This window comes from Lagopus muta, chromosome 5 (genome assembly GCF_023343835.1).
Source record: "Lagopus muta isolate bLagMut1 chromosome 5, bLagMut1 primary, whole genome shotgun sequence".
Lineage (NCBI taxonomy): Eukaryota > Metazoa > Chordata > Aves > Galliformes > Phasianidae > Lagopus > Lagopus muta.
The window spans coordinates 50,478,947-50,506,506 of NC_064437.1; the positions used below are offsets into that span (position 1 = coordinate 50,478,947).

The following is a 27,560-nucleotide window of genomic DNA, read 5'->3' on the forward strand; positions in this document are numbered from 1 at the left end:
TATATATATATATACTCTCCATTCCTCCTCAGATCCTTGAACTGGCAGTCATGGAATCGCGGTATCATATAATAGCTTGGGTTGGAAATGACCTCAGAGCTCTAACCGTGGTCAGGGCCCCACCCGGCCAATCCTGATCATCTGCAGAGATGGGGCACACAGCTCTCTGGGCAGCTGCGCCAGGGCCTCACCCCCCTTTTGCCAGGATAGAGCAAACTGTTTAAGTTATATCACTCCTATTTCATAAGTATGCAAACACTTATTTTTGAGTAATGTTTTTTGTTATGTAAATAAATACTTCAGGATTTATTTTGTAATTGCATCAGGAAGTTATTAGCACCATAATGCACTCAACATTTTTTTGAAAAAAAAGTCCTTTATCAGCACATCCTTATCGACATTTCATTAAGTACCATGGGAACGCATCTACAGCTGTGGGACAAATCATCTGCTCTCGTGAAGATTTTCCCCTAGTAAGGATCAGGCAGCACGTATCTGTTGTCTGTTGTGATTCCTGCCAATCTGTGAAAAAACGTTGGAAAACTGTTCTACCACAAATGCAATGCCAGACTGTATTCATAGCGGTAAGAGCCTCTGCGAGGCAGAACAAGAGCCAGCACCACGGCCGCAAGACGTTCTTGCGGGGAAGCAGCACGAAAAGGGACGTCGCAAATCCACCGACTACCGGTACCCGCAATCGTCAGCCCGCACAGCGGGCACATACCCCCACATCCGCACCACCCCGCCCGCGGCGGCCGGCCGGCACCACGTATGGCGCATGCGCGCCGCCTCCCGCCCGCCCCTTCCCGGCCGCAGCGAGGCCGCCGCCGGCTGCGGTTGCGCGGCCGTTCCGCTCGGATCCCTCCGCCGCGATGCGTCGGGCCCAGCGCCCTGCACAGCGGCGCGCGTCCGGGGCCGCCGCCTTGCGGGGCCGCGGCCTGTGAGCGGAGCAGGGAAGGCCGCTCGGCCGCCTTCGGGGGCCCGTCCCGGCATGGCGGCGCGGCGGTGCGCGGGCGGCGCGGCCGCTTTAGCCGAGGCGCCGGGCTGCGGCGCGGCGGTGGAGCCGGCCAGGGAGCTGTTCGAGGCCTGCAGGAACGGGGACGTGGAGCGGGTCAAGCGGCTGGTGCGGCCCGAGAACGTGAACGGCCGCGACACGGCGGGCAGGAAGTCCAGCCCGCTGCACTTCGCCGCAGGTACGGCCTGTGGCCGCGGCGCCGGGGAAGGGCCGAGGGTGGCCAGGCCGCGCATCGCCGCCTCCCCGAGGCGCGGAGCCTGTTCGGGCGGGGCGGCCCTCGGCCCGGGTCTCTGCCGCCACTCTGCCCTGGGCGCGCTGCCCTGCCCCCGCGTCCGGCTGCTGGGCTCGGACGGGCCGGCGGCCTCCCGCGTTCCACGGGTAAAGGGGACGGCCCGGCCGGCCGCGGGCCGCGGCACCTAGTGCCGCCTGTGCTGCGGCGTGTGGGCTCGGCAGCGCCGAGTGCTTCTGTAGTGCTCCCGGCCCCTCGGCAGGCCTGCTCCGCAGCCTTTCGCCGGCGGAGGGTGCCGGACAGACAGCACGATTCCGAAGTTTTTTTGCATTCGTGTCGCTAACAAATAGACTTTGTTAATTTGGCACTTAGGCAAATAGCTGACATCACAGAACAACTGCTGTCTCTTCTGGCTGGCCGGAAGACTGTATACTACCTTTTCAGACAAAGGCACGATTGTGGCTGTTGTTTTCGTGGTGTTTCTCTGGTTGGATTGCAGCCTTAGTGGCAGGATCGTGGAGCAGGCGAGGTGCGAGGGCAGCTTTTAGCTAGGCATTGTGCATAACTAAGAAACACGTTTGTTTCCCTGGTGAATTATTTTGGAAAAGGTTTCTAATAAAGGTGTCATTTTCTTACATTCAGTAAATTTAATGGATTTGAGTTCCTGAGAGCTGCTTTTTTCAGACAGCTGTGATTCGCAGATTTGGGAATCTTGATCAGCAGGGGAGCCCAGGGGACAACATAAAGCATCCTGTCAGAGGAAGAGAGTTTTGCAGCTATTTTTTCATAAACCCCAACCCTGCCTGTTCACTCATAAACTGTGAACTTCTAAACGAATGAGACTGCCTAACAGCTTTTTGTAGAAGTGGGTTGTTAGGTTGGATTTTGGGGTTGGTTGCATGTTAGTTTTGGATGTTGTTATTTTGTTGCTTGTTTTTGTTTTGTGCCTGAGGTGTTCCCCATAGGCAGTGACCTAGTTTGCCTCTCTGAACAGGGCAGATCTGTCTTGGCTTTAAAAACCGGGTCTTCTAACTTACTGAAAGTTTTTTTCCATTAAATAGGCCTCTAATATAAGGCGAAAGTGTGTGTAAGTGCTTTTGTCCATGCTTCTGTCCCCTTCAAGCTTGATAGAGAGAATTTAACTGCCTTTCTCATAGGTCTGTAGCATGTGCGAAAAGTTTCTAGCTAGGGCAGGATGTAAAATGCATGTGTAATGTCTTGATTAATGTGCTTCCGCTGCTTCGGATGGGCTGACAGCAAAAAGGGCTCTACCTGCAGTAGGCTCAACTTGGAAGTTGGTCATAAGCAACTCCTTGATTTGGGGGTTAAGAATGTTTTTGTTTGTTTTACTTTTTCCATGTTATTCACAGTTTGAGTAATACCAACTTCTTTTGTCTCTGTTGCCTGAAGGAATTACATTCCAGGATGCAAAAGCAAAAGTCTGTTGTATTCTTGCTTTGTTTAGCCTAGGTGCATGTTGTTAGAAAAAAATGTTACAAAACTTCTCTGACTAGTTTCATTCACTTGCAAGGCTTTGTTTTGTGGAAGAGGTGGTTGAAACATGAAGATAGTTTTTGTGTTGCCTTTTTTCTCTTTCAGGGATACCCTGGGTTCTGAATTTGGTTCTTTTTTTTTTTTTTTCTTTAACTATCACTGTAATGGGAAAAAAACACAAACACAAATGCTCTTTTTTTCCTCTGTGTCCTAAGTAGCTCTGCTGCTTTGCAGTAAGAAACGAGAGCCTCGCCGCCTCCTCTGCGCGCATACACACATAGGAAAGGCTTCTGCGTGTGGTGCCTTCCTGTAGGGATGCTCCCACAAGGCTGTGGAGAGCCCCTGTACCACACTTCATGGTGAAGCCATGTTCCAGAAACTGGTCTGATGCAGACGATCCTCCATCTCCACTCCACCATAACTGTGGGTGGTTTGGGGGTGTTGCTATTCCCCCAGCAGGGGGATATATCCCAGCTGGGATGGCTTTGCCCTGAGAGAAGCTATGGGTATGAATTGTGTTTGATTGAACCTACGTACTGACTGGAGGGCTACAGAGTGAATTCTCTACAACTATAGTGAGGCTTGCCACAGCTCATTATGGATTGATGCTCATGTTGGTTCTCTGTGTTCAGAGCTGTGTGCACACAGCAAAGCTTTGATGGACAGCATGTCTTCTATGCAAGAGTGAGTGATGTTTATCCGTCAGATGCGTAACTGAGGCAGAAAGTTGGATCAGAGGCTTTTCTAACCCAACTAGTAAAGTAGTTTCTGGAAAACATTTTATGGTACCAAAAGCGGGTGCCAAACAGTCTGTTGTCAAATAGCAGCAGTTTTGATATGTTTACAAGACTGAGGCACTTGTGAAAAGACTCATCTGAGTAGATCCTGTAAGAATTAGGCAAATTGTGGTTATGCCTTCACCCTAGAAACATGATTTCTGGAAATTTTGAAGATGTAAGAAAAATTCAGTGGAAGAACGAGAAATATGCTGCATATGATTTAATATGTAGACAGTGTAACTCTTCAAGTATATCTTCTACAGGAGCTGATTTTTGACATATAGCTCTATAGAGATTGCTTTCGTAAAGGTGCTAGCAAACTAAAGTTTGAATAAATGTGTTTGTCCAGGCAGGTATTGAGTACGTGCACCTCCTCTCTGGGCAGCCTGTGCTCTGTCACCCTTGCTGTAAGGAAGTTTTTCTCGTGTTCATGCAGATCTTTATGTGGTCCAATTTGTGCCTGTTGCCCCTTGTCACTGGGCACTGCTGGGAAGAGCCCAGCCCCCATCCACTCAACTCCTGCCCTTCAGATAATTGGAAGTTGATAAGATCTTCTCTGAGTCTTCCCTTGTCCAGGATGAAGAGCCTCAGGTCTCTCTGCTTTCCTCGTGGGGCTCCAGGCTTCTGTTTACTGTCTGTCTGGGAGAAGGAGTCACTGAAGTCAGGTTTAGTGAGGAATGCGGTATGAGAAACTTCAGCTGTGATGAAACTAAAACTGAAAAGTTCTGTTGGAAATAAAATGCTGGCACATCTTGTGCGTCTGTGGTTCTCTCACTGGAACTCTGTGCAGTGGTCAGGAATAAATACCATTTTAGCTTCTGATTTCCTTGACTCCTGGCTGCCTGCTGAGGCTGGGCAGGTTGGGTTGTAACAATGATTAAACCCACTGGCCCCGAGTGTGCTGCTGTTTGCAGTCACACAGTGATTTGTCCTGAGGGAAAAGCTCTCACGAGGAGCTTCATCACACACAATTCTTGATTTCCCCTGGAAAATGGTTTGCAACTCTGGTTTTTAAAGGAAGGAAGGCCAAGTCATGTGCACAAGGGGTCATTACCCAGCAGGTGCTTGGTATACCAACATGTGGCTCTTACCTTTCCTAATAAGTTCGTGACTCAGATGGGTCTTCGTGAAGCTTTGAGGGAATTTTGTAGGCTGTGTCCCTTAGAGCATCTCTGTGTAGGCGCAGGAGCAGCGGTTCTGAGTCGTTGCGTCCTCTTAACAAAGGTCCTAGAGAAAGCATGGGCACAGTTGGTAGTAGTTTGAGATACTGGTGTATGTGCCATTACATAAATGTGCAAGATACAGCTGAAATTAAACAGTAGTAGCTATAGAATTGGCTTTAAAGAATCCATTATTTTACTTATGATGCATTGCTAGCCACAGATGGGCCTTGTTTTTGCTGTCCACTAACATGAATGACATGAGTAAAATTGCCCCTGAAGGTATAATAGCATTTCTGTGCTTCAGATCAAGCTTTTGTAGTCACGTAATGTAGACTTTCTGGATATCCTTAAAGTATGGTTGTGCATGCTTATCATAAATGCTCTCAGATAAATGTTTTACATTCCTAAGGATTTTCTTGAGAGAATTTCAAAGATGAAAACAGTGTGTTCATTATGCTAATGAACCTTCAGAGAGCAGGTAGCCATGCTGCTTGTTTTAACCTGTGAGTAACGCTGCATGTTTTTTCAAACAAGCCATGTGAAATAATTTTCAAACTATGTTATATGGTTTGTTTATTTTTACTTCATATAACTTGTGCATGCACAAGCTCACCACTTCTGCTCCCTGAGCTCATCTGTTGGTCCTTCTGCAGATGTGCTGTGGGGTGGCAGAGTATCATACAGAGTAGTATTAGCTTTAATGGCCACATGAAGTGACTGAAAAAGAGGATTTGTTGTCAGTAGTCTGTCCTTTTGTTATGCTTTCAAGAAGCAGTTCACTCGTGGGAGCCCTACCAAGATATTCATTGTTTTAGTAATCTTGAATATTACTTTTTTACTGATTTTAATAAAATAATTTGGGGTGTTTTTGAAAATAACCTTCCTTTAGTAAGAAACACCAGCTGAGGTCTTCATTTAGAGTGATTGCTGTCATTTAAATATGTTGTTTCAGCATGGGTGAGAGGGACGGGGGTTTGTCCTTCCCTGCACCTTTCTTTCATCCCCAGCACATGAGACAAAGCTGTTTCTCTTCCAGGTTTTGGTCGGAAGGATGTAGTCGAATACTTACTGCAGAGTGGTGCCAATGTCCACGCACGAGATGATGGAGGCCTTATCCCACTGCACAATGCTTGCTCTTTTGGTCACGCTGAAGTTGTCAATCTCCTCCTGCGGCACGGTGCGGATCCTAATGCTCGGGACAATTGGAATTACACTCCCCTTCATGAAGCAGCCATTAAGGGCAAGACAGATGTCTGCATTGGTAATTTTCTTGCACTTCTACCATGACTTGTTTTCTTTCACTGTAAAAAATGCAGTGTGTTGTATTGTAAAATGTAAAAGATAACCTTTTAAAGATTATTTTTACTTTATGAAGCCATGTCTGTAAGGCTTAAAAATCTCTGATAAACTTAAATTCCTGCCAGTTTTTGGAGAAACAAATTGACTATAATTTTTAGATCTGTCTTTGTTAATTGCCCAAGTATAATGATTGACATTGAGGGAAAAGCACCTCAGAATGATCTGATAGATGTAGATATTCTTCTGCTTCTGCCCAGCCTCTTATTTTGCTTTCTGCTGTTACTCAGAGTGCACTAAAAATAACAAAACTTTTCAATAATGAGCTAGTTCTGTCTCTTTTCATAGCAGTCATGTTAAATGAGCTGAGGATATAAAGAAAATTTTAACAAGTTGAGCACGTGAATATAGTTGTGTGTATTGACTACACAATTCTTAAGAGAGAGGAAGAGATAGAAGTAGAGGTTGAGAAATTAGTGTTTGGACTGTGTGACTTCCTCCAGTTTACTTTATTCAGGAGCACGTCTGGAGAGCAGTGTATGTAACATGGCCTGTTTGGCCCCAGTATCTGTGCAAGGTCTATGAAGATGCATGGCTTGCTACTGCTGTGTGCTATTTAGGGAGCAGTCCCCTGTGGTTTTGAGGCAGTATGCTCTGGACCTGTCGAGAAGGAGCTGCTGGGCATATGTCAGTCTCAGGTTTTCGCTGAAGTTGCTTCCTGCTGGTTTCTGATTGTTCCACCTCTGTTCAGACTTTTTTTCCTCATGTGTTTCACTAGTTCACAGGTGCCATTAAGGAATTCTGACATCAAAAGGTTGAAAGGGGAAGTTGGGAGCAATGATGGCTTTTTGTTGTTGCTTGTTGCTTACATTGTCTCATAAGTCTTGTCTTGTCAAATTGTTTTCTCATGAAATACTCTTGCATTTTGAAGTATTGCTGCAGCATGGTGCTGAACCGACCATCCGGAACACAGATGGAAGAACAGCTTTGGATTTAGCAGACCCATCTGCAAAAGCAGTGCTGACTGGTACGTGATAATCTTTAGATTAACTAATAATACTCCAGTGATTGTAATACAGTATCTGTGTATTCTTTTTCCCTCAGTAACTGTAACTCATTTCTGTTTTAAAATTCTAGATAGAAATTCCTATATGGCCTTATCATGTTGTTAACAGGATGCATTTCGGATAAATACTTTGTTATAACAGTTAAGAAATAGCATCACATTTTTAGTACTTAGCTCCCTGCAGCTTTGAAAGAGGATAAACTGTAAGCCTCAACTCATGAACTTAAATATATGGATATTTATTTAATAACTTTAGAAATTCTCTTCTATCTTCCAGGTGAATACAAGAAAGATGAGCTCTTAGAAAGTGCCAGGTATGTGCTTTTATGGACACATCTGGAACTTGGTTACTTTTTTATAACTCTTTAAAGGTTTTCTGTGTAGTGAATATATACATCTATGAGTTGACATTCCGTCTAAGTAGTAAGCTTTGGCTGTTTCTATTAATAAAGCTACAAAAATAACTACATAAACACTTTTTTCTTGCTTTGCCTACTGAAACAAATAATAAACATAATTTTAGATTTGCAGAATGTTATAGCAAGGAAAAGTATGAAACCATAAGCTGCTAATAATTTTAATAAAATAACTCTGCCTATTTCATATCTTGTTCTATAGGAGTGGAAATGAAGAAAAGATGATGTCTCTCCTTACACCATTGAATGTTAACTGTCATGCAAGTGATGGCAGAAAGGTATTTTTCTTTAAAAATGCAATTTAAACTCTGTATCATAAACTGTTTATCATTTAGCAGTCATTGCTTGTACTGGCTGTCTTAGTTCCACCTTTTGCAAGCAACATTGTTTGTCCTGGCAAAGTTCTTAGAAATAAGGCAGTCTAAAACACAGAAATGAATTGCAGAACTCAAAAATCTGTCAAGAGGTCCTTTGTCCCAGAATGTGTTAGAAATAAAGCAGATTCAGGATTTGTGTTAATTATGTCAGTAGAAGTAGACAATGAGAAATGAACGCAGTTATGATGCGTCTGATTCAAACTCTCTGGGCTTTTTTGATATTACAGGTGTTTTAAGGACTTCAGTAATTAGTACTGTTAATAAGTTTTGGGGAAAAAAAAAAAAGAGCAAATGCTGGTTTTGTGTTACTGATTACTGCTATGTTCTGTCGTTTCAGTCTACTCCTCTACATTTAGCAGCTGGGTATAACCGTGTAAAAATAGTACAGCTGTTACTCCAGCACGGGGCTGATGTGCACGCTAAGGATAAAGGGTAGGTTCATTTTTCCTTTGTTCAGAAGAAATGAAAAATGCTCAAATTTGAGGTGAGGTATAGTAACAACATGTTAACTGTGAAGATTTTCTGAGCTGAGACTATGAATCTTTCTGTTGTGACAAAAATACTATGTGGACAGTCTTCAGTATTGTGAAGCAGAAGGATTTAAATAGAACTGACCGTAAAATATGTAGCCTTTCAGGTATTATTGGCCATCTTATTTTTGCTTAAGAAAATACATCAGTAAATCACTGGGGAGTCAGTAAATATCATAATGGCCTAGTCTTAATATTATTCCTACTTTTAAGTATCTGTACTTCTTTATCAAGTGATGAAAAATTGAAGATCTGTTCTTCAGAGTTATCTGTGGACTACATTTTTAAGCATTTGGTTGTTATCTCAGAACATGTAGTAAAATACGGATGTGCTGAGTTTGTTTATGGTTGTATAAAGTATTTTTAAAATATGTTTTTCATTATATGTATGCCTGTGTACGTTAAAGATTATGGAAAACAAACTCTTATCCATCCTTTTATCCTGTGATCCCTTCACTGCTATGCAGATAGCTGTCTGATCAGGCAACTTTGTCCATTCAGTGTTGAAATGCACTTTTGTCGTTTCTCTTTTACTAGACCACAGTTGAAGAGCACACTTTGGCTAATTTCTCACTGACTACTAAGACCATTCAGCTTGGTAGAACGTGAAACAGGCTTTAGAACTAGCTCTGCTGTCACTGTGGAATAATGTCTTAACAGTTACTTAAGCAGTACCAGTAAAACTCCTGGTATCCAAGGGAGAAAATTTTATAGCAGTGTTCTTGTGAAAAAGGAAGTAACAACTGTCACTTCTAGACAGCTATTGCCTTTACTTCTTTCTCACTAAGGTTCCAAGTCTTAGAGGAGCCCTTCAATTGCATTAAGACAGTGCAATTCATTTCTCATCTTCTTGTTAACTTACGTGTTTTTTGTTCTGAAAAAGGCTGATCAGTTTATATGGGCTCTTCTCAAGCTTCTCATTTCCCCTCATTTTCATTTGAACAACTCAGGTACCACTGTTGTTTTTTTTTAATGTTTAAGATGCAGCGTAGTATTATTAGCAATGCTTAGATTTTGGAATTTAAATAGGAGTACTAAGATAATTTCTCTCTTCTCTCCTGTATAGAGATTTGGTGCCACTTCACAATGCCTGTTCCTATGGTCATTATGAAGTAACAGAGCTTCTAGTAAAGGTTAGTCTTGGAAAAAAAAAAAAAATTAGATTGGATAACATTAAATAAGAACAGTTTAGACTAATAGACTGATTAAATTTGCAAATTTTTCATCTTTTTAAAAACTTAAAAGTTGATAGATTCTGCTTGCTGTTTGTTAGTTATCAAGTTACAGAAGTTACAGAATTTTCTGCTTGCAGGGAAGCTTTCCTCTTAAAAATGTGCTTTCTGTTTTTAACTCTTGTCTTAGAAGTTAAATGGTTTTATACCATCAAGTAAGTACTGCTGTTCTCAAGCTTTCCACCTTCACACATAAAAAATAGCCAAATGAAAGGAGCAGTACTATGTATTTAAGAATAGAAAAGTGTAAGTTTCCTGAAGGAGTGAACTTTACAGCGTAAATTCTGGCCCAGAATCACAGCCCTTACACCAGAGAAAAAGAATGTAAACTGAATTGGCTTATCTGAATTGTGTTAATCTTGAAGATGAAGTCTGATACACATTAAACCAAGGGCTTCAAGACGTGCCCTGCAAGAGTCTGTGCCACAGAGGGACTTAGGAACTGTATCCATTCTCATCTGTCACAGTAAATCATGAATTAAAATAGCTGAGGGGTGCTGTCAGATGACTTGGGCTGCTTGGGTTCTCAGGGAGTAGCTGGTTTTCTACCTTGAGATCTCAGTCCCCACCAATCTCAGGTTTAGAAGAAAATAAGTTAAAAATGATTAAAAGAAGCATATTTTGTAGTAAATATAAACAGACAAGTTTTTTTGTTTGTTTGAACTTCACAGGCCAGTCGTAAAGTGAATCTTCTGGTACTAGGCAAAAAATGGACCTAGCCACTCCTTGTGTCTTAACTGCCAAGCTGCAGTTGTATTTCCTGTTGGTATCTGCTCCAGTAATTACTGAATTATTTTTTGTGAGCAATACAGTGTTAACAGCAGCAGTAGGTATGAGCATGTCCAATCAGACTTCCTTATGGTTAGAACTGAAGGTGTCTAGAGAAGAATTACATAGATGTTAAAGTCCAAGAGTCTTACTCGCAGAACTTTGTACTTAATGTTTTAAACCAAGATTGATTTTGCTTATTTCTTTCTGGACGTCTTGGCTGTCGTTATTTGGGGGGCATTTACAGAATGTGTGTTGTTCTGAGCTACTGTAACTGTTCACTGTAGAGTTTTTCTAGAGCAACAAGTAATAGGAGCTTGTCCAGAAGTGATTTGATGTAGGTGATTTAGACTCTTAATTTGATTTGACCTATTGATGAGCTGTTTGATTTTCAGAGACGAATACCTGATGAGACTAGCTTGCCTTTAGCTTCTGTAAATGTAACTTAGAGGCACCAGAGATTAAAAACTGCAATATGTTGAAATATTCAGTTATATTGAATGTGAAAATCTGGAGAATGTCTTGGATACCATTTCCATACTAGCTTTGATTTTTATTTTAACAGTCTACTGCATTGATAAGTTTTTTTTCTAGAAATCTGGGTTTGATATTGATCTTTTTTACTGCTTTCCTTTTCAAGCACGGAGCATGTGTGAATGCAATGGATCTGTGGCAGTTCACTCCTCTGCATGAAGCAGCTTCTAAGAACAGGGTGGAAGTATGTTCTCTTCTGTTAAGTTATGGTGCTGATCCAACACTGTTGAACTGTCACAACAAAAGCACCATTGATTTGGCTCCAACGCCCCAATTAAAAGAACGATTGGCATGTGAGTATAAAATCAGTTCTGCAGTTTTAGATTGGACTGTATGCTTAGGTTCCTTGAGGTTTTCCTGTGACCCAGCAGAAGTTGAATGTGGAAAATGCTTACACTTTACTCTTAACTGTGCAATGTTTGGCATTTTATTTCACTACTTAAGATTTAAAGTTGCTGGAATGTTTCTGAAAGTAGGTCAGTTTTATTTGTGGTCAGGATGTTTTTTATGGCCTTTCTTACCTGAATACATTTTCCCTTGTGACCTTACCGGTACGCTTTTGTTCTCCCCATTTACTCCTGTCATTGCATCGAGACTGCTGAAATATTCTTTTTTATTCCATTGTACTTTGTTAGAAGAAAAGAAAAAAATAACTGTTTTGAACATTGACTGCGTTTGTTTTGAGTACGCCACAATCACTAAAAAAAAAAAAAAATTGATGAAAAGTGCTGATTTTGTTCAGCATACTTAACAGGTTGAGAAAAATGCTTTCAAATCCTGTCCCTCTGTGGTCAGACAGTGACTTTGAGGTATGTTGAAAATCTACACTAGACTTCATGGTGGCAACTAGAAATGGTTTTCCAAAGGGAAGTCAGAAGCAGAGATACTCTTGGACTTTGTACATATGCAAAGAGTGGAACCTAGAATGTGGTGGGTGGAGTAGATCTTGTTGGGTGTCTCTGGCTTTAGTTTAGAAACAAAGTGGGATTCTTGTGTTTTAACTTAACTAGTAAGTTCTATCAAGTGGTGTAAAAGCTTAAGTCTGAGCTGGAAATTTTTTGCACCAATGACTGTTGCAGGGGGAGAAGTCTCTTCAATGTCCTATCAGGAAATAAAATGGTTGTTTTGGTCTAACTCAAAGAATCAATCTTCTTGATCCTTCTAGTGTTTAGGAATGTAATGTTCTGGAATGTATGTATTTCTCTTTAAAGATGAATTCAAAGGTCATTCACTGCTACAAGCTGCAAGAGAATCTGATGTTGCTCGTATAAAGAAGCATCTTTCTTTGGAGACAGTTAACTTCAAGCATCCTCAAACACATGAGACAGCACTGGTAACATTTCAGAATTTCTTAATTGTCTTGCATGTATCATGACTGACCTAAACGTAGTAGGCAATACTTGAGGGCTCAGTTGAATTGTTAAACAGTGTAGTTGTATAATTCAGACCAGTGTCTAGAATTAAAAAAAAAAAAAAAAAAAAAGTTGTTTAAGAGTAATGTTAAGACTAATACAAATTGCCTCTTTTACTTACGTTGTATAAATTCTCTTCTATAGACTGCTCTAATATTTAGTATTAGCAAGTTAGATGTGTCAGCTTTGTAAAGCTTAAAATCTTTTGAGAGTTTGGGAAAGTATTAGAATGAATCTAAAGAGCTCATCTCTTAAAGAACTCCTTAAATTAGTAGGCTTCTTTGTATGTTTCTTTTTATGCTGACTTTGCACACAACCAGATCTTAGTAAGTAATAAAACCTTGTGTTGGTAACTGGTTATTAATGGTTTTTAATGTTTGTTGGTTTTTTTTGTTTGTTTGTTTGTTTTCAGCACTGTGCTGCCGCATCTCCATATCCTAAGAGAAAACAAGTATGTGAATTGCTGCTGAGGAAAGGAGCTAACATTAATGAAAAGACAAAAGAGTGAGTGGTTACAAGTGAATCCTAAACTTTCGTTTAGAAGATTTTGCCAAATACCTTCTGAATCACTTTTTTTTTTTTTTCTTTAAAGCTTCTTGACACCTCTGCATGTGGCATCAGAAAAAGCTCATAATGATGTTGTTGAAGTAGTTGTGAAACATGAAGCTAAGGTATGAATTAATATTTTTACTTTTCCTTTTGTTGTTTAATTTCTGTTTGTCTTTTCTTGTCACGAGAGTGGAGAGCAGAGTAGACACTTGGCTGAATTTGTTTTGGTAGTTATAGATTTATACCCTTAAGACACAGACTATCAATCCAGCAGTACAGTTATGCACTTTGAGACATTGTCTTTGGTCCTGTTTTATAAAATGTGCAGACATCGTTCTTTTCATGTTATTAAAAATTTATAAAATATCTTATTACCTGCTGTGTTATCAAGAAGGAGAAATTATACTCTGCTTTTAAAAAAAAAATGGGAGATGCACGAACAAGAGGTTACTCAGAACTGCAAAACAGGTAGACTTTATCATGTGCAGTAAAAATTACAGTAAAAGCAAAATGTTACATCAGTACAGTGTTTTGACCCAAATTTCCACAAAAAGAGAATGTAGAAAGGAGATGCTCTGTAATTTGGGCTTGGGTTGTTCCAGACTGGTATTTTAAGTTCTTCTATATGGAAACTTGGATACAGCTTTTGGATGTGGCCTGCTGTAAAGTTTACAAAGTGATAATCAAAAGCAGAGGGACAGTAGGAAGTACAGATAAGCTTTGGGTACACAATTTTGAATGTTGGTTGCCTTGGTTGAAACACTGTTATAAAGTCCTAAATCTGAAAGACTGCTCTAAGCCAATGCAGATAAAAGTGACTTTACACACTGGCACAAAAGATGCCTGCTGCACAATGAAAATTACAGTCTACATCTGTATGTAAAACTGCCATAACTGTTCACACATGTTTACACACATGTGATTATTCCCGTGATTCTAAAAGGAGTCTATTCTTCCTCTGTAAGTGCAGTTATAACTTTATGAACAGCTGTTGTTTGTCTTACCTTTTAGAAATGTCGTGACCTTTGATTAGAATAACATTCAGCATATTTTCAAAGTAGGAAGAATACTTGTGAAACACTCCCATTCAGCAATGAAAGTAGCTTTAACAGCGTTTTGCTGTTACTATTTCCTTTAAGAATGTATTCTAAAGATTGTTTTATTTTTAGGTTAATGCATTGGATAACCTTGGCCAGACCTCTCTTCATAGAGCAGCACATTGTGGTCACCTCCAAACTTGTAGGTTGCTGTTGAGTTCTGGATGTGATCCTTCCATTGTATCTCTGCAGGGCTTTACAGCCTTACAAATGGGGAATGAAAGTGTGCAACAACTACTGCAAGGTACAACTGATTTATTCAAGATGTGTTTAGGAAGTGATGTGATAACAAGTTACTTGCTATTTCGAGTTCTGTCAAGGAATAGTAGTGAACAAACCAAAAAAGGTACTTTTTGTGGAAGGTAAAAGCTGGTTTGAGTTATTCGATTCTTATTCCATAACCACATGCGCATGGAAATGTCCTGCTTATAGGTATGATTAAATCTCTAGTGGTGTGCAGATTGTTGGAGCTGCTCAGAATGTTTAACGGTAAAGCCACCTGGAACCATTTTGTGAAAGTCCTGATATATGGAGGGGAAGGTACAGTCTTATAAGTAGAAAATGGATTTAAAAAGAAAAAAAAAATGGTTGCTGTGCAGTTGCTAGCAGAGGCAACAGGCTGTGTAGATTTTAATTACTGAGGTTTAGATACTATATGTGTAAGTTTCTTCAGATTAGTCTTATTCTGAAACTGAATATTGAATTGGTTTCACAACATTCTAAAATTGGTAGGAATCATGTTCCCGTAGGCAACTTTTTAAACACTTGTAGAGTTAATAGGTACAGCTGTACATAATTAAAAAAAATACAAAACCAATCTATAGTTGAATAGCTTTTTCCATTAAGTCCTTGACTTCCTTTAAGTTCTTGAGATACAGAAATTATTTCCTATCCTAAATTATTTCAAGTATGTACAGTTAATGATCTGCCGTGCAATCTCACTTGTTTTGCAGAAGGTATCCCTCTAGGTAATTCAGATGCAGATCGGCAGTTGTTGGAGGCTGCAAAGGCTGGTGATGTGGATACTGTTAAAGTAAGTTTAGATCTGTCCCAGAAATAAGTGGGAATTGCTTCCTGTCATTTCTTCCCCCCACCAAAACAAACAAACAAAAAAAAAACAACCAAATGAATAGCTTTTCTTACTACTTTATGGAAGTTACAATTCATGGTAAAACCTTTCTGTTGTGCAAAAACTATGGATAACAAAATTTTGATGTTTTCCACCTCCTGAATTTGCATTCAATTCTTACTTTAAAAATGTATGTATGTCACAGATGTGAGATTGGGAAGAGAAGGTAATTATTTTTTCAGGGGATACAACCTATGAAAAGTAATATTTCTATTTAAAAAACAGTTTTTAAAATGAAAAAAGGTTTTTTCAGAAATGGGTGCGTATAACAGCATTTTATGACTCAAATTAACATGTTTCTACACCATATATAGGGATTCATGTTTTGTCTGTTGGGTTTCACAGAAACTGTGTACAGTTCAAAGTGTGAACTGCAGAGATATTGAAGGGCGTCAGTCTACACCACTTCATTTTGCAGCTGGATACAACAGGGTGTCTGTTGTTGAATATCTTCTTCAGCATGGAGCTGATGTGCATGCAAAAGATAAGGGGTAAATAATCACACTTGTATATTTTCATGGCTATTGTTACTACTTGCATTTGTGAGCTTTTGTCTTTTGATAGCTGATGTGCGTCCCATCTTTCTTCAGTCAGTCTTTTATTTTCATGGGCACTTCTGTTACAACGAAGCTGTTCGAATATCCAGAAAAACATTTTGCACTTGAGACGGTTACTGTTATTCTATTTTTACTTTCATTCACTGCTACTGGCATTTATACTACTTTGGTAGCAGATATACACAATATATGCATATAAGCTACTATGGAAAATGTAATTTTCTTAAAAGAGTTTTTATTATAATTGTTTAAGGTATGTTGTGCTTTAGGTTCATATCTGTGTGTGAAAAGAGATTCTGTTTTTTTTAAGATAACCTTTTTATTATTTGTTTTCCAGAGGACTTGTTCCTTTACATAATGCTTGCTCATATGGTCACTATGAGGTTGCAGAGCTGCTTGTTAAACATGGTGCAGTTGTCAATGTAGCTGACTTGTGGAAGTTTACTCCCTTACATGAAGCTGCAGCAAAAGGAAAATACGAGATTTGCAAACTCCTATTGCAGGTACTATATATGCTTGAGAAGGGTTACTTTCTTACGTTTCTTATTCAGCCTGAAATGTGCTTGTACTTCTTAGACAGATTGGTTTGTGGTTGCTAAATGAATGAGGTAAACATTTCCCATAGGAGGACAACTATTGGCAAGTGTATTTATTTTTTTCATAGTAAGTGGAAGGCTCTCTGCAAAGGAGTCAAGAATGTGTGAAAATATTTGCTTAGTAAGGTGAAAGATTCCTGAGATGCACAATATTTATTCTGTGTATGTGCATGCTTAACACCTGTTTTTTGTGTGCACAGCATGGAGCTGACCCCACAAAGAAGAACAGGGATGGAAATACTCCTTTAGACCTCGTTAAAGATGGAGATACTGATATTCAAGACCTACTTAGAGGAGATGCAGCTCTGCTTGATGCTGCTAAGAAAGGTTGTTTGGCTCGGGTGAAAAAGCTCTGTTCACCTGACAATGTCAACTGTCGGGACACGCAAGGGCGGCATTCAACACCACTCCATTTAGCAGGTCAGTGTTCTATTTAACTGATTAGGGTTAGTAAACTGAACTCCTTAATTTAGTATTCTATGCATATTAGTCATCTGTTTCTCCACTCTTCTAGACTGTTTAACTTCAGTTTTCCTGTTCTGTTCAGCCCAAGAGGGTCTTTTATTGGGCATATATTGACAGAGGTTTTAAAATCAGTTAGCCTTAAGTGGGAAGCTGTCTTCTGTAACAACGCACTGTCTTCACTGGAAGGGACGTATTAACTTCCAAGTAATTTAAGTGAATTATCATTCTCTGCAGCTTGTTGAGGTAGTCTTTTAAAGGTATGTTGTATTCATTCTGTCCTTTTGCACCCTTCCAGCTGGTTACAACAATTTGGAGGTTGCAGAGTACCTGCTACAGCATGGAGCAGATGTGAATGCCCAGGATAAAGGAGGTTTGATTCCTCTGCATAATGCTGCATCTTATGGGGTAAATATGTTGGACTTTGAGGATATTTTCTTACCAAAAAAATAAGCAGTGCATTTCAGCGACAGCATTGTGACCAATATTCTCCAAAAAGCTTTTGCTATTGAGTTATAACGTAATCTTATGTATAAAAAAGTAAATAAGTAATTCATTCATAGCAAGCTTATTGTCGTATGCAAGCAACTCTTTGAATTTGTAAAACAATGGTATGAATTGACAGAGTTGTTTTCTGAATGTGAACACATGCAAAGTCAACCACTCAAAAGGTGTTCCACAATTTATTTCTATACCTGTGCCAGTTTGATTCTACCAACAAGTCTGGTGTTGAGATACTAGTTGTGGCTCAGGATCTTTGTGCTTGGATCAAGTCTTTAATTCTTCTGGATTTGAATTCTGTTGTAGTCCCTTTTTTTGTTGTTGTTGTTGTTGTTGTTTTTTTCCTCCCCTACTAGAGAATATTAGTCTTTTATCAGAATGTAGTAGGTCAGGAAGAAAACACCTCATCTTAAAACTTTTATAGTAATTGCAAAGTAAATGCATCGTAAGGAAAATCAAAATGAGAATTGCAGAGAAATTATCAGCAGTAGTTGTGAGTTAACTTAATATTTGGTAGTACACTGGAATACACCCCTGATGGTTTTATTTTTCCAGCATGTGGATGTGGCAGCTTTGCTTATAAAGTACAACGCGTGTGTGAATGCTACAGACAAGTGGGCTTTCACACCTTTGCATGAAGCAGCCCAGAAAGGAAGGACACAGCTTTGTGCCTTGTTGCTGGCACACGGGGCTGATCCTACACTGAAAAACCAGGAAGGACAAACACCTTTAGACCTGGTCACTGTAAGTGTTGGGGTTCTTGGGAAATCTGTTCTAATCTGGTTCTTGTGGCGGCTTACCTTAAATGACTCTCACTATGGGTTTTCTTGTTCATATGTGTCTTACAGGGAATGTTAGTAGAGCATTTTTAAACCTTTAAATATTTTCTTGCTCGAGGCTTACTTCAAAATGAGGCAGGGGAAAAAAGCACAAAAAGAATTTGTGCTTATAAATTAATGCTCTTAATTTAATACTTAGATTTTTAACTAATAAAAAAATTGTAGTAATCAAATGTAAGCAAACTTTATAGCAACACAAATTTGGGAAACTATCTGACAGTTAGGGCTTTGATGGCTTGTCTCTCCCTCCAAGTTTTATAATACAATCCAAAGTTACCCAGAGTAAATTTGATTTCATAAAATCTTAAAAAAAAAAAAAAAAAAAAAAAAAGTAGTTTTTCCTACAAATGTAGTTTTATTTAACTGTCTTAAAAGCTTTTGAGAAATATTGAAGTAAAAACTTTTTGTTTTATTACCATTTGTGTTTATAAACATCTTACAGAATTGTCTGTGCTATTAGCATAAAAGCTCTTTGTTGAATTGCATTGTAAAATATGTTTTCCAATATGCATTTGTTTGTTTTTTAGTATACTTAGGAATAAGTCTGGAATGATGATGATGCGTTTAGGATAAACAACTCTGTAAAAATGTTCCTCTGTTTTAATAAATTGTCTTCTGATGTTCAGGCAGATGATGTCAGCGCACTATTGACAGCAGCAATGCCTCCTTCTGCCTTACCATCTTGCTACAAACCTCAGGTTATAAGTGTATCTCAGACAGCAGGTTCTACAGCTGATCCCCTGTCATCTGTTCCATCCAGTCCATCCAGTCTGTCTGCTGCAAGTAGTCTTGACAATTTGTCTGGTAGTTTTTCTGAACTTCCATCAGTTGTTGGTACAAGCAGTGCAGAGGGAGCTACTGTTCTGGAGAAAAAAGAAGGTGAGGCTTTCTCAATTAGGAATGAGTAACAGTTTCTACTGTGTTATGGAACGCATCTGTCAAGTTTCCCAAAAGATATACGCCGTTTCTGTGACGTAGAACATACACAATATCCCTATTCATTACAATTCATTACACTGTCATTAGTGAAGAGCAGAAGTCTAAAAATCTTGCACTACAAGATTTTAGTATTTTCTTCTTACAGAGTATCTTCAAAAGATTCTTTCTTTCTTCTATACAGACTCAGAAGGGTGAACTGTCTTAAAAGAGAAATCAGATGAAATTTGACTCCATTCCAAGCAGTGTTTTACAACTAATTTTATCCAGTTTCTGAAAGGTTAGACCAGATGTTCTGAACAGGTTACTTCTATAATGTGTTAGTTCTCAAAATATTTGCTGTTTGAACATCCATTTCTATTAGGTAGGTTGTTGCTTATCTCATGGAGGCAAAAAGACCACTTCTGTGTGTGTGTGCACATGTACACAGATGATGGAGTCAGAGTTGACTGATTGTTGTCACTAGTTAGTGACAGATATTTATTTCCTATTTTCACAAGGCCAGGAATTTCTTTACCTCCCGTAATTGTCACTGATAGTAAGATTGTATTTTGTTATGTAGTACATGAATATTTCTTCTGAGGTTTTTCTTTTATCCAGTCTCAGGTGTAGATTTCAGCATAAATCAGTTTGTGCGGAACCTTGGCCTTGAACATCTAATTGACATATTTGAGAGAGAACAGGTGAGTGAGTATGTACACTTATTTCCAGATACTCTGTTAGAAAGTAAGGCAATAAATACTGACTGGTTAGAGTAGTGTAGTTAGGTATATTAAAATAAGTCAGTGTTTCCAACTTGGAATGGAATGAAGGAAAGGTTCATACTTGCAGAATTTTTTATGTATGTTAATGTAGATGTGTATTTTATATATATGTGTGTGTGTGTAAATATTTATGTGCGTATAAGTAAGACCTATGAACAAGAGTGTACCAGTTTGAGAGTATAGCTCTGTTTCCTCTCAGTGGTATACATGGTGAATAGTAGTACATACTGGTTAGAAATTTGTGTTTATTTCTCAGTCAGAAACGTGATCCTTGCTAATGATACCAGTTGCTTGGTTGTGTGTTTCATAGCATATTTATTTGCAGACAAAAGTTTGGAGAAAACAGTTGAATCAGAGCTAAGGACAAGAATAGTGTCCTAAGTTGCGTATATTTTCTTAGTCGCTTTTTGCCTCAGCAGTTGTGCTGTATGTTTCTGCTGTCATTGGCAGCTGTGTTGTTCTGTTTATGCTGTTGTACAAAAAATGATCTATCTCCCATTCTAGATAACACTTGATGTGTTGGTTGAAATGGGACACAAAGAATTGAAGGAAATCGGAATTAATGCTTACGGCCATAGGCACAAAATCATTAAAGGAGTTGAAAGGCTGATTTCTGGACAGCAAGGTATATACTTGTTTCAAGTTATTATGTAATACTGCTTTTGTAGAATCCGTTTCAGTAATACCTCAGATTATCCCAGGCAGTGACATTGTTGTCTGTCAGTGCTTTTGTTAATTTTCTGTATCTTGCTCTTGTGCTCATATACCTAAGTATGTTCGTGTTGCAAGCACTTCAGGCTGATTATCTGTTATGATACCATTATCAGCAGTTGCAGACTCTGGGACTCTGCAAAAGGACAGGTTCCATGTTTTTCCACTGCCTAATGTTGAAATGAACTCTCAAGCAGGCAGCAGCTTATGTGTAGTTGCCCTGTCGTGTATGTTGGAAATAGCAGGCTAAGCACAGGCACATGGGTTGATGTGTCTGAAATGTTCATTCCTGTGGATGGAATGAATGATAAGTATCCTCAGATAAATAAAAATAATTTTAATCTGTATTCAAACACAACTGCTATGCTTTGATGGCGTTTATGATGTTTTCATTGTAGTGTACAGGGAGGGGTTATAAAAGGAAATACTGAAAAAGTTTGTTTGAAACCAGCAAAGTAGTTTGAGGGATGGCACTTTGACATCCTCAAAAAAATACATTGCTGATGGAAAGCAGTGTAAATCATTGAAAATATTTGCTGCCTTATTTTTTGGCAAAAGTCTTCATCCTGTAAAATGTGTTCTCAGAAAATGGATCTCTTAAAACTGTGTTAATGGTGATCATGCCAAACTGGCAGTCTTAAAGCAGTTTCTGAAGCTGCTGCTATGTTTTGTTGTATTCACAGGACTTAACCCATACCTGACTCTAAACACCTCCAGTAGCGGAACTCTTCTCATAGATCTTTCCTCTGAAGATAAGGAGTTTCAGTCAGTAGAAGAGGAGGTATGCCTCTCTTTTTAACTTCTCAGTATTTTTTGTTAGTTCCACTACTGATATGGCCAGAGGGCATTGCTAGACAATTGAAGTATGATTAATATTTATAAGTATAGTAAGAAACTTGCAGTAAGGATACTTCAAGTTTCCATCTTAATTATACCACTATTACAGTCCGTGCTCGTGAGATTGGTATTTTTTTCTTAGTAATGTTGTTACTGCTGCTCATGTTTTTAACACTGTGCAATATAGAAAAGCTCTTGCATGTAACACATATTCTATACTACCAATTGCTTAAAAGTGTTTAAGTCACTTCCTTGCGAAGTATAGTAATCACACAAGACAGTTATGAAGAGACATTAGTCCAAACAGAATAAAGGCAATCTTTCTCATTTGAAATCTTCAGATGCAGAGTACTGTCCGAGAGCACAGAGATGGAGGACATGCTGGGGGAGTCTTCAATAGATACAACATTTTAAAGGTGACTGTCACGTTTTCATGACTAAGTGATCTGGCTAAAATTATCCTTGACCTGTCCATAAAATGCTCTGCATTTATTTGTTGAATTCTGTAGGAGATGTGTCGTTCTGAGACATGCACAGGGAAAAGATTATCCTTCAGGGAAATTCAAAGAGTAGGATGATATGGGAAAAACTACTTACAGGTCAATAAACATTTAAAAAAAAAAAAAAAAATTGACATAAAAGGACCTCACAGAAAACTGCAGAATATCTGAAGAAAAATATAGAAGGTTTCATAGGAAACAAAGGCTTACTTCCATTAAGGAAGTGTGAGCAAAAAGCAGGAAACAAGGAGTGAAAACAAAACTTTTGAGGGATGGAAGTGAAGGGACCTAGTATGGCTTGATTTAAAACCAAAGCAGCTTAAAGCAACAGGAAGTAGACAACCTTTGTTTAAATAATTCAGCAGAATTTCAGTTTGCATTTTCTCCTGGAGAAATGGTTGTTTTAGTTAAAATTGTAAGTTGCTAATTTCTTAAATACAGATTTTATGCTAACCTAATATGACACTTCTGTAATAGAACAAATGCACTGTCTACACACACAAGGCTTTGTTACTGCTCACCCTACCTTTGCTTAGGGTACCTTAATTATTCTAGAGGTCTTCCACGAAGACTCTTCTTTATATAGATGGCTTTATCAGTCTATTCTCGGAGGGATACTGCGGCATAATTGTGACTGGGCCTGTTAAATGCAAATTAAGAAGGTTTAAGATGTTTAAAAGTAATTGATTCTTAATTAAACATATAGTATTTACTCAGTATACTGCAGTAACACTTGTGAGGGTAAATTAAAGAATTCTGTTGTTTTTTGTTGAGTTTTAAGGAAAGAAATATTCTTTAGGTATTCTTTAAGCATTTTAAAGTGTTGTGATACAACTAATATATGTTAAAAATCTGTCATGTAAACACAGGTTTTCAATTTGGGGATTAAACTTATATTTTTACTGTTTCAGATTCAGAAAGTCTGCAACAAAAAGCTGTGGGAAAGATATACTCACAGGAGGAAAGAGGTCTCTGAAGAGAATCATAACCATGCTAACGAAAGGATGCTGTTTCATGGTGAGATGTTGGAATGTGTCTTAGATACTCATCTAACTGTCAGTGCTATTTAGTGGAGGGTTTCTGTTGGATATATGTATTAGGTTTTTTTCAAACATTTTATTAAGGCACAATGCACAATGCACTGGATTCTTCTTCTGAAACTTGCACAGCCATGTTTCTCCCACAGGAGACTGTGAAGTTCTAAGTGAAAACACTTTAGCTGTAACGAATGGAGGCTAAGGGAATGTGCCCCATCCTTCATTATGTTACCAGAACAGTGTTATTGGTTGTTTGATGAAAGTGATGAAGGATCAAACTATTCTACTATGAGCTGTGGGGGTTGTTTGTTTAATCGGTAATTAAGTTCTTACAGCCTTTACTGGAATGATGAATAAATAAATAAAGGTTATACCAAAGCTAGTGGAAAGATGTCTTGCATGCAGTTATGCAGTTTGTCCTGATAGAGAAATTAAATACATCTACTGTGCTTTCCTACAGTGAAGAAAACTACTTAGTTCCCAGCACAAGGTTACTCTTGGAAGTTGCAGTAACACAGCAATTATTGCTTGCCCAGACTGACAGAGATCAAAATACTGTCTTTTGACTGTGGTCTGTACCTGCATAAGAGGAACCAGCCTCTTGATGGAATGATCTTTTCTTATAGAAAAGACTTGAGATTATTTTCACTGTAACTCCTTACATAACTGAAATGCCATGTTCTCTTAGAATAGCTTTTCTCTAAAAATTCCCTCATATTCATACCGTGGTATGAAAGCTTACTAAAAGAATGCATTTTTTTCAGAATTAAAGAATATAATGCATCTCAAGATCCAGAGTCTAACTTTTTAATAGGTTATTTTTGAAGTCTAAATGTTATGACCATTGGTTGCAAGTAAATAGTGAAAAAGAATGCTGGAGAGACAAACAGCTTTTGACAATTGCTGCACAGTTTTGTTTGGAGTCTATTTTTTAACTTCTTTTTTAAGTGCAACTTATTAAGAAGAAAATGGGATTTGTGTAGCAGCGCAGCCCAGAATCTATGATATGAAGCCATGCTGAAGGGAATGCAGATTCACTGAGCTTTCTCTTGTAGCAAGTTATTTGAGATACTATCCTTTGCAAATACGTGATAAGCTGACACCTTTTGGCACCTATCCCTTGCATAAAATCTTTAGCAAACTGGTCCTGTAAATTGGAGCTCGGAATTTTTGGAGATAGATTTCGCTCTGTGTGTGTGAGGAAATGGGATACCGAAAAGAAAAAAGTTGGGGGATGACAGTAAAATTGATACAAATTTCTATGTGGTGTACTTTAAATATTTTACTTCCCTTCTCTTAGGCTCCCCGTTTGTGAATGCAATCATTCACAAAGGCTTTGATGAAAGACATGCTTATATAGGTGGCATGTTTGGAGCTGGGATTTATTTTGCTGAAAATTCTTCCAAAAGCAATCAATATGTGTATGGGATTGGAGGTGGCACTGGATGTCCAATTCACAAAGACAGATCCTGTTATGTTTGCCATAGGTAAGTTATGATCTTTTACATAAAAGAATCCGATCTTGATTTGCTGGTCTACAACACGGTGTGCAAATTGGCAGATTCTGTGGGAAAAGATTTCCTTGGTAACAAGGCCTTTTTAGCACTGCTGTACACTGAGCCTAGCAGAGATGATTAAACAACCTTGATATTTATATTTCAGAACCTTCAGCTATCTTCATTGTATATAACCAAGACTTTGCTCTTAAAAATCAGACTTACAGAGCAAGGAGGGTCTGCTAGCTGCTTGTGTGAAAAATGTAGCAGTATCAGTGTGCTGCCCATTTGATCGTCTGTCACAGAGACAGGAAAAACTCAATGATGCTCAGATGCTGTATTGAGGAACAATTTGGCACTTTGGAAGAGATCATCTCATGTCACTGCTGCTTCAGACGATAAAATATAGGCATGGATTTATGCAATCTCTGATACTACCAGCATTCTTAAATCCCCTTAAATCCTTGAGTCTGTACCCGTATTCACTTTATACTGTTACCATTTTCTGGTACTCTCAAATAAAAATAAGAATCTTCTTGAAGTCTAGAGAATGTCAGTTTAGTCAGGCTGTTAGATAGAAATCTAATGTTAGAGCATCAGGGAACTATGATGTTAGCATGAACAATTTGAGAGCGGGGACCCATAGAAAATTAAAATGGAAAAGGGGAGGGGAGGGAAAGCTCAGTGAAAAATCTTGAGTGCTTTGTTAAGCACACTGTGTCCAGTAAGTATTTGTTTGCTATTAACAGCCCTTTTCTCAGATGGAAGAACTTTTCCAAAGATGCCATAACTTTTGTCCTTCCAAACAAAATTTCAGAATTTTGCAAACTACGGAGAGTACCTGAAGTGTTCATAAAGCGCGCGGTTCTCAAGCAACAGTTTAAAATTACAAAGACAGTCTTTCTAGTGCTATACAAGCATTCTTTAGTCATGATCCTTTTTTCCCTTTCAACACAGGCAGTTGCTGTTTTGTCGTGTAACACTGGGCAAGTCTTTCCTGCAGTTCAGTGCTATGAAAATGGCCCATTCTCCCCCTGGACATCACTCAGTTACTGGGCGACCCAGTGTAAATGGACTGGCATTGGCAGAATATGTCATTTACAGAGGGGAGCAGGCAAGTTGCTTTTTTGTTTTGGATTTTCAGACTCTTTTTTTAAGGCAGTGTAGTATGTTGCCTTTTGTGGGGTCTTTTTTGTTTTTGTTGTGTTGCTTTCACTCTGTGTGGTAGAAATAGCTGTAGTCTTAAACTCTAGCTGTGGCTGAAAGTGAATTTTCTTTGTTGTCTGAATACTTCAGGCATTCTGCCATTTGGCATTTTGTCTTTTTCTTTGACAATAGACATTTTTTTTCTTTTACAGCAAATGTTCTGAATGTATCCAGAAAATGTAAACTTAATAAAGAACGTGTGTTACTCTTTCAGGCTTATCCAGAATACTTGATTACTTACCAGATCATGAAACCTGAAGCCACCACTGAAGCTTAAGACAAATTACGTTTGAGAAACCATCAGACTTGGATGTGAAGATACCAATGTCTGCCATCCTGTTAACTGCAATGAGTTGTTGAAAAAAAAAAAAATCTTCCATCCACAGGTGGTGTGGTAGCAAATGTGAATAAAATCTGCCGTTTTTGACTTGATAAAGCTTTAATAATGTATAGTATGTTTTTCTAAAATTTCAGAATTGTCCTCTTTTTCAGCACTTTAACAGACACCATTCCAGGCGTAAACTGCGGTTTGCCTGTACTAAATTAAAACAAAAATTAACTTGAAACAATGGTTTTATACAATACTGCGTTGAAATATAACAGAAATGATAATGCTCTATACAGGAAATCATTTTACTAATATTGTGTTCTTTAAAACACTGCATTTACACTGAAAATGTTTCCGTTTGTAAAACTGTAAATAAGAGCTTTTGTACTAGCTTGGTATTTATTTACATTGCTTTGTAATATAAGTGTTTTAGAACTGCAACCTTGTACAAAATGTTTTTTTTCCAAATGTTGGTTTGTTCATCTGTTTGCTTATGCACAATAGATTTGAAAAGCCAATTTTTTTTCAGGGTTTATAATTTGTTTGGGGGAGAGAAAACAAATTTTATCTGAAGAAGTTTAGAAATAGCCAACTTTAGATTGAATATTCAAATTTTTGTTCTGTAGTTTTATTTATGAAATATGCATTCCTGAGAACGATAGGCTATGAAAATATTCCAACTGAATGCTAGGGTGTTCTTCCACCTCTTTACTAGAGTCTCATATTTTTATTTCTGTAAAATGTCTTCTGAAGTTTTTATTTAACTGTAGCGATAGTTGAGCTGTATCCTCACTTCAAGGCTAGTAGACCTTGCAAGTTAGTTTTAATAAATTATTTTCCTTGAATGTAGTTGGCAAATTAACCTCAAGGAGGTCTGTCTCGAGTTCCTCTTGCTTCCATTTAAGCCTGGAAGTTAAATGGTTCATTCCTAATGTGAGGGTGGCAGCTTGGCCTTCTCCATATGATTATTTTGCTAAATGCATCTCCTTGTTAGTGCCCTCAGGATGTGAGTATTGCAAGGTGGAAATGTTGAAACCATCACGTCGTCTCCTGTGTTTCTTCCATGTTCATGTTCAAGCTGCAGTTGAAGCACTTGTCTAGAAGCGTGCTTGCCTGCAGTGCTTCTGAGTGAGCGGAGCTGATGGAGGCACAGCTCAGGGCCCTTGTGCTCAGGCTGCTGGATGAGCAGCGCAGAAGTGGGACCTGCGGTTCTCCCGTGGTGACGGCTGCCCACGGTCCTCTGCTAAGGCACTGCTGTGGAAAAGGAATGCCAAAGGTATCGCCCCGTGCCAGGTCACGTTCAGGGTTATTGAATGCGCTGATGGGTTCGGTTGGCCCTCTCATAGCTTTCATGTGTATTCTACTTCTTTTCCATCTGCAGTTTTTGCCTACATATTTCAAAAATATGTAAATACCAATCAGAGTTCGTTTGTTTTTAACGTGGTTAGGAGTATGTTTGAGTTGTTTTATATTTCTGCACACAGCATAGTGTCCCGGAAGACAATTTGGTTGCTGGCCATGTTATCATACCATGGTTTTAAATGTAGTAACTGGTCAAGATAATGAAAGCGTCTTGCTGATGTGGTGGTTATGTGATTATGCTCTATGTAAAAATGTATTGAATCTTACCCAGTTATGTGGGGAATCTGAGTAATAAGATTGCATAACTTATCTCTTGCAGAAAGTAACATTGGCTATGAATAA

At 38.8% G+C, this 27,560-nt stretch overlaps 1 protein-coding gene across 1 annotated transcript; it reads left to right on the forward strand.

The window, feature by feature from the left end:
• Positions 1–976: 976 nt before the first annotated feature.
• TNKS2 (tankyrase 2) lies at positions 977–26,106 on the forward strand. Its single transcript, XM_048945735.1, has 27 exons — positions 977–1,193; positions 5,717–5,941; positions 6,908–7,003; positions 7,320–7,356; positions 7,661–7,736; positions 8,173–8,267; positions 9,432–9,498; positions 11,006–11,192; positions 12,111–12,232; positions 12,724–12,815; positions 12,904–12,982; positions 14,030–14,201; positions 14,911–14,990; positions 15,432–15,577; positions 15,981–16,146; positions 16,440–16,659; positions 17,000–17,109; positions 17,758–17,946; positions 18,668–18,920; positions 19,578–19,660; positions 20,246–20,366; positions 21,136–21,233; positions 21,631–21,705; positions 22,701–22,806; positions 24,127–24,313; positions 25,280–25,436; positions 25,743–26,106. Exons 1-27 carry the CDS (start codon positions 992–994, stop codon positions 25,803–25,805), a joined length of 3,504 nt encoding a protein of 1,167 aa, XP_048801692.1. The 5' UTR covers positions 977–991; the 3' UTR covers positions 25,806–26,106.
• The last annotated feature ends 1,454 nt before the right edge of the window (positions 26,107–27,560 follow it).

Bases quoted from the DNA above. Each gene is read 5' to 3' on its own strand.
- TNKS2 (XM_048945735.1), top strand. From the start codon at position 992: ATGGCGGCGCGGCGGTGCGCGGGCGGCGCGGCCGCTTTAGCCGAGGCG. The intron at 12,816-12,903 runs GTGAGTGGTTAC...TTTTCTTTAAAG, and splicing joins ATTAATGAAAAGACAAAAGA to CTTCTTGACACCTCTGCATG. The intron at 25,437-25,742 runs GCAAGTTGCTTT...TTACTCTTTCAG, and splicing joins TCATTTACAGAGGGGAGCAG to GCTTATCCAGAATACTTGAT.